Source organism: Centropristis striata, chromosome 7, assembly GCF_030273125.1.
Source record: "Centropristis striata isolate RG_2023a ecotype Rhode Island chromosome 7, C.striata_1.0, whole genome shotgun sequence".
Classification (NCBI taxonomy): Eukaryota; Metazoa; Chordata; class Actinopteri; order Perciformes; family Serranidae; genus Centropristis; species Centropristis striata.
Window position 1 is genome coordinate 38,047,425 of NC_081523.1, and position 17,575 is coordinate 38,064,999.

The 17,575-nt window shown below is 37.4% G+C and overlaps 1 protein-coding gene across 1 annotated transcript in view; it reads right to left on the reverse strand.

The window, feature by feature from the left end:
* The window catches only part of fam189a2 (family with sequence similarity 189 member A2), a 33,500-nt gene extending 17,601 nt beyond the window's left edge, over nt 1-15,899 (reverse strand). The window contains exons 1-3 of the mRNA XM_059338025.1: nt 15,161-15,899; nt 4,410-4,466; nt 1-59 (exon numbers count right to left, since the gene is read on the reverse strand). The exon at nt 1-59 is cut by the window's left edge and continues 52 nt beyond it. Of these exons, the coding sequence (XP_059194008.1) occupies nt 1-59; nt 4,410-4,466; nt 15,161-15,439 (395 nt within the window). The 5' untranslated portion in view covers nt 15,440-15,899. The remainder of the gene's footprint in view (nt 60-4,409; nt 4,467-15,160) is intronic.
* Nucleotides 15,900-17,575: the final 1,676 nt, after the last annotated feature.

A 17,575-nucleotide genomic window follows, 5' to 3' on the forward strand; every position in this document is an offset into this window, starting at 1 on the left:
ATGAATCCAGCCAGATTAAGGAGCACACACACCACAGACAGCAGGACAAACACATTGACCTGGAGATGGAGGGATGGGGAGAGGGGAGTGGGTGAAAAAGAAAGGGAAGATGGATTATCATGGATATATTCTGTAAAAAAGATTTAAAGCTAAAGCTGGTAACTGGCCCTCATCTGCTGACATTGTGTGGTGGCAGGGACCCAAAATTTCAGATTTTACAGCTTAACAGTCACCAAAATACACGGTCGCCTATAAAGTTGGAATCATTTTGTTTTCAGACACAAACCTCTATTAACTGTGATTTCATTCTCATTGTGAAATGTTTGGAAGAGAATGATTAACCCTGTGATGCACAAAAAGTGACCCGACTAAGTTTTTATATTCTATATCTTTGCAATAACTTAATTTCATCATTCAGTATTGCAGGTTTTCCTCAAATAATTTGTTTTTGATCATCATACATCCTCATTTTTTGTTTTCATTTCTGACTTTTTGAATAAAAACCCTTTTTCTATCACTACGCTTCTAATGTACAAGGTCATTTTTGACCCATGTTGTGCATTAGAAGGTGTTTATATGTTGTCACCAATTTAAAACCTGACAAAAAAGACACAAATATGAACTATCCTATTTTGTTAAATTTGTGTTTTTCCAATGGAAACTATTATTTGGTGGCTCTAATAAGTCTCAAATGTTAAAATATGTGATTTTCCAATGTAATCTGGTGGTTCTAACAACTCTTTTAAAGTTAAACCTTCAAAATAAGACAAACATAGTTACACATATACTCAAATTGTTAATTTAGTGTATCACTTTTTGTATCACTACGCTTCTAATGCACAAGGTCATTTTTGACCCATGTGTGTAAACTTGATGTAATGATACAAAAACTATTTTTCTTCATAAAGTATGAAAGGAAAAATGGATATACTGATATGTTGTAATAAAAAAAAGATATTCAAACACACAGCCAGCATGAAATAACATGGGGAATGAATGTTGGTAATTTTTGACCCATGTTGTGCATTAGAAGGTGTTTATATGTTGTGCATCAAAGGGTTAATAAAGTTTTGAGAAGACCACATATCACAGATCACATTGTCACAAGCATTTCATGGGAAGAGGTAAAAAAATATATTTTATTCCAACTTTATGGTTGTGTATATTTCTGAGAGCTGCGTTGGAGCCCACTCTGCTCTGATTGGTTGTTACGACCCGGATATAGTGACAGATTCAACAAATATGATAGGAACTTATTCATATAAAGTTACCAACTGTAGCTGTAATAAACATGATGTAAATAAATGGTGAGAGACAGTAATGTAGCGTGGTCCAGACCATGCAGACACACATGACATGACTTTAGATTAGAGCCTAGTCCACATGAAAACACAAATTTTCAAATCCTTCAATTGTGAACATATTTTAGTACTGAAAAAGAGAAAAAAAGAATGTTTTTAAAGAAACGTTGGAAATGTCCCTTTAGTGCTGAAGCCTGAGTGGACGGACAGGTTTTAAACGGGTCCTCACAAGCCCAGCACCAACATTCTGCAGGGAAGTCTTTAATCTGTTGGATGTGAACAGCTGACTGGTTACTCAGTTTTCTAGCCGTCCTCTATCCACGTTAAGCCGGTTAGATTATTTTAATGCATTTCTACTCTCTGTTTCAGTCCTCCCACAACATTAAAACATCTTTCTCCCCCAAAAGCTATGCTGTTTCATCACAAGGAAGAAAAGAATATAAATGAGAACAACTATATGTTAAATGCTTCAAAACCCAGTGAGGGTGACCACAGAGAGCAGGTTAACAGGTGAGATAGTCGGTCATAACAGACCAACCAAACCTCCCAGAGGTGCATTTGGTTACTGCTATCAGGGCTGTTTCCACTACCGGGCAATACCCGGAATGAGGCGGGTCTCACTCGCCGAAAACGCCCCTAATTTGAATACGAGCAGTCCGGACATTTGAATAAGAGCTGTCCGGGCATTTTTAGTCCCTGTAGAAGAGCAGGGTCTTTTTTCTCCCTTGAAAACAGCCTGGTTACTGATTGGATAGATCGCTAAGCAGGATGTGATGTAATACTCTACACGACAACAACGCACGCCATTTGTAAAAGCCGACGAAGCAGTGTTCCCAACTTAGAGACTTTGTTGCTAAATTTAGTGACTTTTCAGAGCCCTTTAGCGACTATTTTTCATGAAAGTGACTGGAGACAAATCCAGCGACTCCTTACTCTTCTTAAGAAGAGTCTCCGTTAGCAGCAGTTAGCTACAGTTAGCTTTGTAGCAGTACAGTGTGTAAGTTTGTTTACAACAAGCACCGGACACAGTTAGCGATGCTGTTAATTCACAATCACTATGTTTATGATACGCTGTGCATAATTAGCCATGCTGCTTTCAGCTGCTGACGTTGTGCACAGTTAGCGATGGTGAAAACCAAACGTCACCTCCAGAGTCTCTAAATCCCTCTGGGGGCTAACTAGTAGTGGAGACACACAGAGTGAGCGGACTTTAGAGAGGGCGTGGCCTGAGACTTTCCCCGGTGGAAACACGGCTAATGCTAACATAGCATTCCCTACAACAGCTGCGTTCCCTTTAAGACTCAACTTGAGAACAACAAGGTGGCTTTTATTGTGAAGCAGTCACAGGAAACACTCACGTCACATTTCAAGCTACTGAAAGTATATTTTACACTATTCATAATATAAAGTTATTTGGCGTTGTGTTGCCGTTGTGTGCCGCAGTATGGCGTTGTGTTGACGCAGAATAGGATAACAAAGATTCTATAATACGGTATCTCCCGACTGTGAAAAATGTTCTGTGAGGTGATTGCTCTCATTTAGCTCTCAAAGAGCACGAGATTGATGCATTTTACTTTACAAGGAGATGTTTCTTTAACTGCTTGACTGTTTTGACTGAGACTCCAATCTTCCTCAGAAACGTCATCTGTGCACAGTTAGCGATGCCTGTTATTTCAAGATCGATATGTTTATGATCAGCAGAGATGCTGTGCATAATTAGCCATGCTGCTTTGTTTATGATCAGCTGCTGATGTTGTGCACAGTTAGCAAAGGCGGCCACAGTTGCTTCTCCCGTGTTTAATCCATCTCTTATGTGATCGCGCTCGAAACTGTTGCTAATCAATTACGCAACGATCGAAAACTATACGTCACCTCTGGAGTCTCTAAATCCCTCTGGGGCCTTTTTGTTATGAGACACGCAGAGTGAGCGGACATTAGAGGGGGCGTGGCCTGAGACTTTCCCGGTGGCCATTCTTCCCTCTAAAGGAAACACGGCTTATATCGTTTGCACTTGAAAAAAAGAAATAAATATTTAATTTTATTTATTTTAATTTAACTTTTATAAGTTTAAGTTTTAGTTTCAATTTGTGGAAAAATAAGTTTATTAAAAAGCTCATGCTTACATCATGCATGTAAAGAGTTATAATAAAACATTTCAAAATCGGTTAAATAAAAGTCTGTTGGTCAAGTCATATATTGTGTCATTGTAGTTTTCTTAAAATCTCGCCTCGTCTCGCTCTCGTGAACCCAATATCGTATCGTGTCTCGTCTCGTGAGCTGAGAGTATCGTCACACCCCTAGTACTCAGTAGTACTGAGGCAATTGTTATGACTGTGGTCATATTATAGGTATTGTTTAGCAAACTGCATTTGTATGTGTGCCCTGTGTTTTTCTTTTTCTTTTTTGTATGCAGATTGGAGTGTGCCATAGCCGTGGTGTTATTGGTGGAGAGTTTCCAGGGCTGGGATTGGCTGCAGCCGGAACCACCTGGTTTAAATGGAGCCAAGATGGCGGCCGTCGGTGGCAGCAGGTTTTTTCCTCATCCTCCTCTTCTCCCAACCGGTTCACACCTTTTGAGTTAACTTGTGGTTTTGGACTTAATTCCCTTGTTTTGAGCAGTACGGGTGGGTTGCCAGGTTTTGTTTCTCGTTTTCTCTTGTTTAAGTAGGTAGGGAGGTAAGATTTTGTATCTTTTGGTTTTCAGGTAAATTTCTTATTTTTAAGATAGGATTGTTTTGTTTGTTATTTTGGCTTTAGTCCACCCCTAAGTTGAAGAATATTTGTATTTACCTAAGTTCTCTTTGTAAATAAATATTTACCCATTCTTCAAACTTATCTTTGTTTGTGGCTACTTGGGAGATGGGGAAGATGGGGCCTTTTCATGTTGTGCTCTAGGCCCCCTAGGCTGGGGCATAACACAATTCAGTTGGTACCCTAAAAGTACAGAGTACAGAGTTGGTACTCTTACAGTACTCCCAATCAGTGGCGGGACAGTGTTGGCTCTGTGAAACATGGCTGCTCTCTGGTCTCGAGGTGATTGGATTACATTAACCAGACAAGACTGTAATTAATGCAATCAGTGCTTGATTGACAGACTGTATCTCTTACCAGTAACAGCATGGGCCTCCTCCATGTTGTGAGGCCGACAATGCCTGACAGAATGACCTAGAAACACAGGGAGAAAAATATGTTCACGTCAGAACTATAAAAACACATACACATGCACACATCCAACACAATGTAATACAAACATCATTAAAGCATTAGAACACAAACTCTGCAATTAAACCATTTATTGCTTTACTTTTAAAAACCTCATTTGTGTTTTCTCCCCATGTTTTTCTTCCCTTCACCTTAAAAGGAGCAAACAGTGAACTGTTTTGCACTTTCTGGAACAGCGCTTGAATAAAAACCAGTGTTCCCTCGTAAAAAGAACATTGAAAAGTACATTGTTATTGTTTCAGCTACTGTTATAGGTGATGGCAGGAGACAGGAAGTGGGAGGCAGGACATGTGTGTCCACTCCTGTGTTGATAAGAGTTTTAAAAACTTGAAAAAAATCCTGTTAAGGTACATTTAAAACAGATTAAAAAATGAGCGATTAACTTGCGATTAATCGCAATTAAATATTTTAATCGATTGACAGCCCTAATTTTAATGAAAAATTTATTTCATTATTGTTGTGTGTGTGTGTATTCATTTCAGTTGTTACCCTCAGATAAATCATACATAATTAGGAGGCTACTTGACCATGCTTGCCGGCTTTTATATGGTCAGACCAGATAACACTGTAGCAACGCCAGAAATTGCAAGATTACGAAAACGTCTAAGGTACTGTCTTATATATTCCTGAAATCCTGAATTATAGTCTATCAGCCAAACACACAGAGCAACTTATAAGGCCATAGTCCCACTGAAAAGGCGAAAAGCTATGGCACGCCACTGATGTCACCTGGTAGGAGCGACTTGTCAGGTAGGAAAAAGGCCCCCAGAGGGATTTAGAGACTCTGGAGGTGACGTATGGTTTTCGATCGTAACTGCAACTGTGGACGCCATCGCTAACTTTGCACAACGTCAGCAGCTGATCATAAACAAAGCAGCATGGCTAATTATGCACAGCTTCTCCGCTGATCATATTCATAGTGATCGTGAATTAACCGGAGTGTCCAGTGCTTGTTGTAAACAAACAGAGATCGCTAAGTGAACACCTCCTGCAGAAGCAGCACATACACACTGTACTGCTACAGAGCTAACTGTTAGCCGGCTCTGTGATTGCAGCTGGGAGAGACTGCTGCAGGAGGAACATGCCGCTTCGACTCATTCTTACTCTTCTTAATGAGCCCCCGCAGCTCGTTAAGAAGAGCTGAAAAGTTGCTAATTATAGCAACAAAGTCGCTAAGTTGGCAACACTGCTTCGCTGGCTTTTACAAATGGCGCGTGTTGTTGTCGTGTAGAGCAGCTATTCTCAACCTTGGGGTCGGGACCCCAATTGGGGTTGCGAGATGATTTCTGGGGGTCGCCAAATCATTTTGTAAGTCAGCTCTGTCTCCACTGTGTTTAAGTGTTCGTGTGTTAATGTGTGGTACTCTTTTTGGTCACTTAATGGGTTTTTTTTGGTCATTTTGTGTGGGTTATTTTGCAATTTTGTGTCTTTTTTGGTCATTTTGTGTCTTTTTTTGATCATTTTGTGGTCAATTTGTGTCTTTTTTGGTTATTTTGTGTCTTTTTTTGATCATTTTGTGGTCAATTTGTGTCTTTTTTGGTAATATTGTTTCTTCTTTTGGGTCATTTTGTGTCTTTCTTTGGTCATTTTGTGTCTTTTTTGGTCATTTTGTGTCTTTTCTGGTCATTTTGTGTCTTTTTTGGTCATTTTGTTTCTTTTTTGGGTGATCTGAACTGTGCGTGTGATATTCTGTTCAGTGAGCGGTGGTCACGGACAACATGCATGTTAAATTGGGGGTCGCGACTCAAAAAGGTTGAGAACTACTGGTGTAGAGTACTACGTCACATCCTGCTCAGCGATCTATCCAATCCGTAACCAGGCTGTTTTCAGGGGAGAAAATTAGGGGCGCTTCGGCGAGTGAGACCCGCCTCATTCCGGGTATTGCCCGGTAGTGGAAACAGCCCTCAAGAAGGACTCTCTCAGTTGAGCGATGGCTTTAAAACCAGACTGGTGGGAGTTGAAGAGGTTGTTTTGTGGCAGGTTAGCAGCAGTTGGTTAAAAACAGAGTGTTGTAGTGTCTTGGAAAGAAAGGAAAGAGGAGTAACAGGCATTTAGCTTTTGATGTCTGAGATGTTTGCTGTGTGATTTATGAGAGGGGTGACAGTGGCAGACTGTGTTTCATTCCTGAAAGATGCTACTGAGCCTCTTGACTCATGGTGCAGGGACTATAATGTTTCATACACATAGAAGCACATCATCAACTTCTATATAAATAATAGGCTTATTGGACTTAGTTATTATCCACACAATTAATATCTAGTAAGATACAAATAAATTATAATTGTGTTGAGTGAATAGAATTAATGAACAGTTTATGAATGAAAGAGAACCACTGTATATACCAGGTATAATCACTGGATTATGTTTTACTTAGACGTAAATCAATCAAAATGACTGAATGTGTTCAGGAGCTGAGAGTTTGGAAAGAGCAATGGAGCACATGTGAAGCAATTCATTACGCCTAATATTCTAGCTAGGGCTGGGCGATATGGACCAAAAGTCATATCTCGATATATTGAGGCTGAATATCTATATACCATATATATCCCGATATTTTTATTGCAAAGTGAGAGCAATTGTTCAGTCTGCACTCTCAGTAACTACAATGTTGTTTTCTTCTTTCAGCTTTTATATTTTGTTTCCAGTGAATAAACATTTTCAAATTGATTTCGTTATAAGTGCATTTAAGTATTTAACAACTCTATTCAAAGATTTGTGTATTTTAGACTTAGTATTATAAAGAAATGTTATATTTTAGTCTTAATATAATTTTATCTCACTTTTTTACTTCATCACTATCTAGATAATAATTTCCCTTTCAAATAAAGTTATAATTTCTATTATTTTTATGCTTAAATTAGTATATATATCCAAAGCAGACCGTGGTAAGTGCAATTACTGCTTGGTTTAGAGTTGGATTTTGTAGTTACTGCAATTTATTACATAGTTCAATTTTTGTTATAGCTCAATTTCGATGAAAACTGTACTACTATTTTAGCCTCCACTACTACAGATGTAGAGCTTCCTCCTCTCTCTGCTGCATATTTTCACTGTGGTATGTTTGAACCGTTTGAACTCCATGACACAGTCCAACTTACAACATACTGCAGAGCCAATAAATCAGTGCCTGACTGTATCACAACACACATGCTGTCCAGTGTAACACTCGGTGTGAAACACAGGAATGCTGCAGCAGAGAGCTGCTGTGGACAGTGATAGGCTTTATCCTTTAATAGCTTTGAATTGACGGAGATACATAATACGAGCAGAGAGGGGATTCTCTGCAGGAGGTAAGGGAATTTAATCTTCTCCAAAGGCTGGAGGAGCAGCAGGAGGACATGTTGTTAGAGAGGAGGACCAGGCGGCCACACGGGGGGACTTTACCAGCTCTCTCTTCAAACAAGAATGTTTTATATACCATGGACAGGTGATTTGTATTTTATGCTAGGGCTGGGCGATATGGACCAAAAGTCATATCCCGATATTTTTATCGCAAACTGAAAGCAAATGTTCAGTCAAAGTCAAACCAAATTGAAATAAAATCAAAATTACTTCATTTATCCCCGAGGGGAAATTCAGTGACATAACTATGATATCTGTATATATATATACACTACTGGTCAAAAGTTTTAGAACACACCAACTTTTCCAGAATTTAATTGAAAATGATGCAGTTTAATGTCTCAGTGTACTCTGAAATGAATGCACATTTGCAACATTTAAATTCTTTATTGAGCATGATAGTGTTTTGAAAGTAAAAAAAAGATTCAAAATCACATTTTATGTTGGACTAAAGGACTAAAAAAAGACAAAAAAATGACCAAAAAAAGACACCAAAAGTCACAAAATGACTAAAAAAAGACACAAAATGACTTACAAAGACATGAAAAGAATTCAAAATAGCCCAAGACACCATAGAGTTAAGTTGTTAACCCATTTCTTGTTCCCTGAAAAAGGCCTACTTGTATAATTCTGAAATGTACATTATTTTTCAGTTTTGGTTAACCTTACCTTTTTTTATTTACCTCTGGCAGTTCACCACTTACCTTTGTACCCTTTCAAGCTGTTCATTTGACTTGAACTGCTTGAATTTCAATAAAAAAATGGAAAAATTGGGGTGTTCTAAAACTTTTTGACCGGTAGTGTATATATATATATATATATATATATATATATATATATATATATATATATTGTTAATATTGTTCTAATTGTTATTGTTTATTGTATTTATTTATTTTTTTCACTACCTCAGACCTGAAGCTTGTTATCATAGTTGCAGTTTCTTTTTGCACAACTGTTTTTAATTATAAATATTTAACCTGTGGTTCTGTTAATTTTTACATGTTGCATTTTTCTTGTTAATAAAAATATTTGTGTTAAATTTTGGGGTCTTTGTTTTTATCCTTGTGGTATCGAAAATGGTATAGAGTATCGAATATTATATATAATAGAGTATCGGTATCGAGTTGAAAATGTTTGTATCGTGACAACCCTAATATATATATGCTTCTGACTTGTCATGTCAAATATGACATGTCACAAGTAGTTTTATTGAAACCGTTTATTTAATTGAACATAAATACTGTCTAACAACAGGAGTACCTTTTTTAAAATCAAAGGTCCATAAAGTGCACATTTAAAAAAAAAAATTGAATAAAAATAGCCTATTAAATAACGTTGGCCAAGCTTTCTCTGAAACAAATATATTGATATGAGAAAAGAATAATGAACATTACAAAAGACCAAAATATAACAAACCCTAGTAAGGGCGGCATTTATATACTAGAAAATTTCCTCTGGGGGAAATTTTGAAAGGGCCACGGGGGCTACTGCCGGTGTGTGTACACTATGATGAGATTCTTCAGAGATTTCAAACAATTAATACTAGTAATGTTATGATACTATTCCTTTTCAAGTATTTATTTATACAGCAACCTATGCCCTTTAACCTCAAAATGTGTGTGTGTGAAACATTTGTATCTGGAGGAGTGTGCGCGCTTACGCGCGCATATGTGTGTGTGTGTGTGTGTGTGTGCGTGCGTGTATCTTTAACTGTTATTACATTAAATGACCAGTGTGTGTGTGCGTGCGTGTATCTTTAACTGTTATTACATTAAATGACCAGTGTGTGTGTGTGCGTGCGTGTATCTTTAACTGTTATTACATTAAATGACCAGTGTGTGTGTGCGTGCGTGTATCTTTAACTGTTATTACATTAAATGACCAGTGTGTGTGTGTGTGTGTGCGTGCGTGTATCTGTAACTGTAATCACATCAAAACATCAAAGCGTTGGGGTCGACCAATCAGAGCAGAGCAATCAACGGAATTAACAGCTGTGGAATCTTCTGGCAGAGTGAAAGCAGCCAGAGGTGGGCAGAGTGAAATTTCTGGCCTCGAACAGAAAGCATTTTTGGCAAAACCATAATACCTATCATTGATCCGACTTCACTTTGAGCGTCCTGAGTTCTTCCTGAACCTCTACATATGTTTTTTTTTTAAGAAAAACGAAAAAATAGCTTTGTTAGAGCGATCTTAAAAAAACAGTTAAATCTCACTTTTTCCTAAATCTTCCTGCGTTTTTAATATGGGACCCAATGAGGCTGTTGGTGGTTTTGTTGGCGCATCTTTGCGTCGTACGCCCAAACTATAACTCTGACAGCTTTACCAGAGGATTGTGAGTGAGAACACAAATTTTCCTACGTTTCTATGTATAAATTATTTCTGTAGAGTGGAATTTGCGGCCTGGAGTGCAGTTTTCAAATTTATTTTTTGACAGTTTTACCTCTCCCTCTACACTCTGAGCGATGACATCACACACTCTGACACGAACATTCCGTGCAATACACACCCATTATAATCTCAGAATTTCTCCAAAAATTATCATGGTCATTGAACAGGGATTGATAAAAAACCATATGACCTATCGAAACGTGGATTAATACACCAATACACAAGACTTGTGTCTACTGTTTAAAGTTTAAATGGAGTCTCTAGGTGAAATTATGCCGGAGAAGTAGACGTCTGAAAATCTTCAATTAATGTTCTTTTTTGCTCATTTTCTTTCGGCCGTCCCATTCATTTCAATGCAAAATTTTGGGCAGTTTTTCGCAACTTACGTCGCGAAAAATTCATATTCCGTAGAGAAAAGTAATAGCACACCGATCCCGATCAAACCGCACGTTTTGATATATAATTTGTAGCGGGTCCCAGCTAGTAGCGGGACGAAATTGCGTCCGGAAGAGGAATAAGAAGAAATCCACAGTATAACAGTGTAACTGTTATACTGATACTGAACTGACCAGTATAACTGGTCCCTACAGCTATTGCTGTATGGGACCAGTGCTCGGTGCGACTGCCCCGAGGCCCTAATAAAGACATTTTTTTTTAACTATATCGAAATATGCAATATGGTCTAATTCCATATAATTTTAAAAATATATCGATATATTTTTTTATATTGATATATATCGCCCAGCCCTATTTTATGCCATATTATATTATTTAACCAGTGATTATAAGTCACTAAGTCACTAATAAATTCAGTTTTGGGAGATTAGATTTGTTTGCCATCTTCCTCTGATGTGTTTAGCCATCAGAAGTGAAATAACACACATCTGTCCTGCATTAATATCTTGTTTAATGTGTTCAAATGAAAGCAATACTGGTTTTATGAGGAGTTAGCATTGGAAAAGGGTAATTATCACTCTTCTAGCTGAATCATTTAGGTGACGATTCCATGTATTGTTTATTTCACAGGGTCAGCAGATAGCGACTGTGTTGACCATGTTAGAATAATCTATTATTCTATCTCTGTCGACGTAGGTCACTATCTATGTGTGTGTAATTCACTATATGTGTGTGTGTGCCCTCTCTGTGCATTGATAGATTAATCATGCAAGATGCTCATGTGGTAATATTGTTGTTAAACTATTGGTAAACTAAATACATTTACTCCATCTGCTTAAACTTTCTCTGCCCTAATTAGAGTAAGATTCTATTATCACAAAAATATATATTTTATGTGCAAAAAGGCAGGAGTTTGTGTTTTGAGAGTTTTGTTAACAGGTCAGGTCACAGACATGATGTGCTGAGCAGAAAGATAACTGTCTTCTCTGCTTGGTGACATGACGTGTCCACGTATTGAATAAACTGACAAATCAGCGGATTGAAAGGAGGCGACTTCTGGAAGAGATCTACCTACATTCTTAGTAAACTTTGTTAGGCTATAAAATGGGTTCAGAGAAATTAGACGGGTTCAGCCTCATAACATTTAAACTATATAATAAATTGACTCCAGCTGCTTAAACTTCCTCTGCCCTACTTTATGTTTTATATTTTATTGTTTGTTGCAAAATCTGTGTCTCCAATAATATCTCTGCAGGTCATATCAAGGCAGGAGTTTGTGTTTGGAAAGTTTTGTTAACAGGTCAAGTCACAGATTATGTTCAAAATTAACAACAACATGCTGCCTGACTGTATTTAAAAAAAAGTTCAATCTAAGACAAAGCCATTATCATTTCAGAGGGGAGTGTATATTTACAAAGTTAAAAACCAGAACCAACACCAAATCACGATGCACCACGGTAACAGCCGTTAATTTATGGAACAAATTGGAGAAAGACTTGAAAACTTGCAATACCATTAACTTATTCAAAAAAATAGTTAAAAATAGGATGATTCATTTATATAAGTTAGAGTAATGAGTAAGAAGCTTCTTTCTTTTCTCTCTTTTGTGACTGCTTATTTCTTTTGTTGATAAATAACAGATTGTGCATTTCTAATTTTGAAATTTACTTGAGTTGTAACAGGGTAGGCGTAATAAGCTGCTTCAGCCTTTTCTCTCTCTGTTTACATGTTGTTTACTTTGATTAATGTTGTTTTTTTCTGGTTTGTTGCTTCTGTTTTGATGACATGTATTGACCGAAAAAAACAGATACGAAACGAAACAGACATGATGTGCTGAGCAGAAAGATAACTGTCTTCTCTGCTTGGTGACATGACGTCTCCACGTATTGATTAAACTGACAAATCAGATCGAGAGGAGGAACCTTCTGGAGAGATCTACCTACATTCTTAGTAAACTTAGTTAGGCTATAAAACTGGGTTTTAGGGAAATTATACTTGGTCCAGACTTCATGAACTGATCAGCCTTTTTATAATCAGGGAAGTGTAGTTTGAACCCAGAGACTCTGTAAACTGCACATAAAATGAAGTTAAACTGAGAACTCAGACGTCTCCTGCTCATCATTCCCCATCAAACGATCAGCGCAGAGAAATAGGTGAGGTTTTTGTGTTGGAGTCAGATAATTTAATTTTAAAGGTTTCCTCAATGCATTTCTCAACAGGCACAGAATCTGTCTCCATCAGTCACAAGTCAGGTTTCAAGTCTTCATAGTTAACTTGAAATTCAAGCTACAAGTCTTTCACGTCTTTGAGTGATGTTGAGGAAGTCCAACCACAAGTCTCAAGCCGGGTGTCAAGCCTAACAATAGTGGCTACAAGTCAAACTGCAGGTTGTCTAATCACTCACAAACAGAAACTACTGCACAACTACTGTAAACAGTAAGTCAAACTTAAAGCGTCTCTGTAAACTGTATGGACACCGAAATAACATAAACTAGAATTGAAAAAACATTTTTGTTTACCGACTGTTACACTTTTTTTAACCAATAATGTAATAAAGTATAACACCAAGCACCTTTAGATTTCAAGAAGCTGTTCAATACATTCGTGTGTCATGGATACCTCGTTTGTGAAAAACGGATGAACGGGTCAAATGAAGGCTAACCTGATAATGTAATAACCTCCCATTAATGTTATACTTTATTACATTATTGGTAAAAAAGTGTATTACATTATTGGGAAATTAACTTTATTACATTATCGGGAAGTTATTACATTATCAGGTTTTATTATTTTCAATGGACTCAAGTGCAGATTTTTTATTACATTATCGGGGTTATCACATTATCAGGAATTTATGTTATACTTTATTACATTATTGGTAAAAAAAGTGTTTTACATTATTGGGAAATGCACTTTATTACATTATCGGGAAGTTATTACATTATCAGGTTTTATTACATTTTCAATGGACTGAAGTGCAGATTTTTATTACATTATCGGGGTTATTACATTATCTGGAAGTTATTACATTATCAGGTTTTATTACATTTTCAGTGGACTCAAGTGCAGATTTTTATTACATTATCGGGGTTATTACATTATCGGGAATTTATTACATTATCAGGTTCTACACTCCCATTAATGTTATACTTTATTGCATTATTGGTAAAAAGTGTATTACATTATTGGGAAATGCACTTTATTACATTATCGGGAAGTTATTACATTATCAGGTTTCATTACATTTTCAATGGACCGAAGTGCAGATTTTTATTACATTATCGGGGTATTACATTATCGGGAAGTTATAACATTATCAGGTTTTATTGCATTTTCAATGGACTCAAGTGCGGATATTTATTACATTATCGGGGTTATTACATTATTGGGAAGGTATTACATTATCAGGTTTTATCACATTTTCAATGGACTCAAGTGCAGATTTTTATTACATTATCAGGGTTATTACATTATCGGGAATTTATTACATTATCAGGTTCTACACTCCCATTAATGTTATACTTTATTACATTATTGGTAAAAGTGTATTACATTATTGGGAAATGCACTTTATTACATTATCGGGAAGTTATTACATTATCAGGTTTTATTACATTTTCAATGGACTGAAGTGCAGATTTTTATTACATTATCGGGGTTAACAAATTATCGGGAATTTATGTTATACTTTATTACATTATTGGTAAAAAAAAAAGTTTTACATTATTGGGAAATGCACTTTATTACATTATCGGGAAGTTATTACATTATCAGGTTTTATTACATTTTCAATGGACTGAAGTGCAGATTTTTATTACATTATCGGGGTTATTACATTATCGGGAAGTTATTACATTATCAGGTTTTATTACATTTTCAGTGGACTCAAGTGCAGATTTTTATTACATTATCGGGGTTATTACATTATCGGGAAGTTATTACATTATCAGGTTTTATTACATTTTCAGTGGACTCAAGTGCAGATTTTTATTACATTATCGGGGTTATCACATTATCGGGAAATTATTACCTTATCAGGTTCTACACTCCCATTAATGTTATACTTTATTAAATTATTGGTAAAAATGTGTATTACATTATTGGGAAATGCACTTTATTACATTATCGGGAAGTTTTATTAAATTTTCAGTGGACTCAAGTGCAGATTTTTATGACATTATCAGGGTTATTACATTATCGGGGTTATTACATTATCAGGTTTTATTACATTTTCAATGGAATCAAGTGCAGATTTTTATTACATTATCGGGTTATTACATTAGAAGAAGAAGACTACTTTATTAATCCCACAATGGGGAAACTCAACCTCTGCATTTAACCCTTTATCCTTTTTTACACATAGGTGAACACACCATGCAAGGAGCAGTGGGCAGCACATTACTGCGCCCGGATTATCGGGAATTTATTACATTATCAGGTTCTACACGGCTCGTGATAAAGTTATCTAACATGAAACTACATGCACACTGTAGTGACTGCTCACTCACCGAGGAGCCAGCCCAGAAGGGACAGGAGTTCCTGATGGGGGGCGAGTTGCTGAGGGACAGAGCTCCGAAGCACAGCGCCACCATGGAGCCGCCGAGCAGCAGCTGCAGTAAGCCCAGGGACAGCAGCGGCCGCCCGGGCAGCAGCAGCCTGGAGCCGCCGCCGGCGAGCCGGGAAGAGGCGGACAAGCCCCGGGATCGGTTCCGGTAGGACGGCTCGACGAGCTGCGAAGCCCCGATCACCGGACAGCAGGACCCGGGCAGCACCACCGGGAGAGACATCTGAGGCTCGACGAGCAGGAGACAGACAGATTCACTATGTTTCTCCACGGAAGCGTCGTTTTTCACGGATTAAAGGCTGGATCCTCGCCGCGCGCTGCCCCAGCCATGATGGAGTCAAGTTTTAAATAACATGCTCAGAGCCAGGCTTGGATTGACTTTCACATATTTTGGCAGCGGGTTGAGAAAAGTGAGGACGGGGGAGGGGCCCGGGGCCAGGTGGAGCATGGAACCAGGACACGGTGCTTTTTAAATCCTCTACATATACTATCCTGTAATAAAATGTACACTCAAGGCCTTACAGAGCGTTACACACATGTATCTTATTAGTTACAGGCGTTCACGTTTGTTTACTATGCAAGGAGGGGTCAGTTTGTATCAGGCGCATGCGCAGACTGGAGAAGGGGGCAGGGGCTTGGATAGAAGGAGGGCACCCCCAACCCACCACACCACCCCCCAAATAATCTCACATTTTGTATTTGGAGACAAGGTTATAAAAGTTTTGGATTTTTCATCAGTTTTGGTTTTAATTTTGTTGTGATTTTTTGTGTTTTCAAATTCAGTTAGTTTTAATTAATTTTAAAAAGTGTTTAGAGTGAGTTTGCTAGATTTAATTAGTTTTTATTTTTTGGGAAATGCTTAGTTTTAGTGTTAGTTTTAGTTTTTTTTGTAATGGGGTGCCAGATTCAAAAAAGTCACAATAAATGTTTCCTTTATTTCCTTTGCCTGGTCCATCTCAGCCCCAATAAGTTTATTAAGTCGTAAAAAACCAGATAGATGAAATAGATTTCATATCAACCAAAAAGGTTTAAGTATGAAAAAAGTTGACAAAGATGAAAACGAAGGACATTTTCACTATAATTTTAGTTAGTTTTGTAACCACAAAATACAGTTTCAGTTATCGTTTTTAAAAAAAACTTTATTTCAGTAAATGAAAATGTTTTTTCAATTCTAGTTTTCGTTATTTCGTTAGTTTTCGTTACCTATAATAACCTTGTTTGGAGATGAAAGCAATGTTTATATCATTGTGTTATATTTGGATAATTATAATGCTGTGCAGAGTAACTTTCTACTTCGCTAGTGATTTTATAACCTCCCACAAGTTTAAGATGGCACAGTTTGGGTTCTCAGCTGTGTTAGAAATAATCTGTTATGCTGTCTCTGTTGACAGACGTCACTATCTATGCGTACGTGGTTCACTGTGTGTGTGTGTGTGTGTGTGTGTGTGTGTGTGTGTGTGTGCCCTCTCTGTGCATTGATAGATTAATCATGCAAGATGCTCATATGGTAATATTGTTGTTAAACTATTGGTAAACTAAATACATTTACTCCATCTGCTTAAACTTCCTCTGCCCTACACAGAGTAAGATTCTATAATCATAAAAAGATATATTTTATGTTTTATATTTTATTGTTTGTTGCAATATCTGTGTCTCCAATGATATCTCTGCAAGTCATATCAAGGCAGGAGTTTGTGTTTTGAAAGTTTTCTTAACAGGTCAGGTCACAGACATGATGTGCTGAGCAGAAAGATAACTGTCTTCTCTGTTTGTTGACATGACGTGTCCACATATTGAATAAATATTGAATAAAAGGAGAGTTTACGACACAGAAGGACACAATGCGACCAAAAATAGATTTTTTTTCCTTTTCTTTTTTTTAAACTCACCTTTATTAATCAACATTACTATCATTCATTATTTCATATTTTGCAGGTCAGTGCTAACTAACGTTAGCAAAGCCAACTTCTAAAAATGGTAGTAATACTAGCACTAACTTAGCATCACTATGTGGTTAGGTTGCAAGCTAAAGCAGTTACGGTGTGTTCAGACCGGACGCGTAGCGAATATTTCGCGCGACAAGATTACATACAAAGTCAATGCAAACACGCGAATAGACGCAAATTTTTGCCGGCGGCGCGAATCGTGGGTTTCGCGCGACGCGAATGCCGCGATTGACGCGAATGTCGCGGCGCGAATGAAACAACACGAATTCGTGTGAGTTCAATATATTCAACTTTGGCGAAATATTCGCGTGACTCTGTGTCGGGACAGCCTATCAGCGTTGAGATTCTGGACGACAGTGTCCGAGATACATACATGAGAGAGAGGAGAAAAGAGGCAGGAAGGAGGAGTGGGT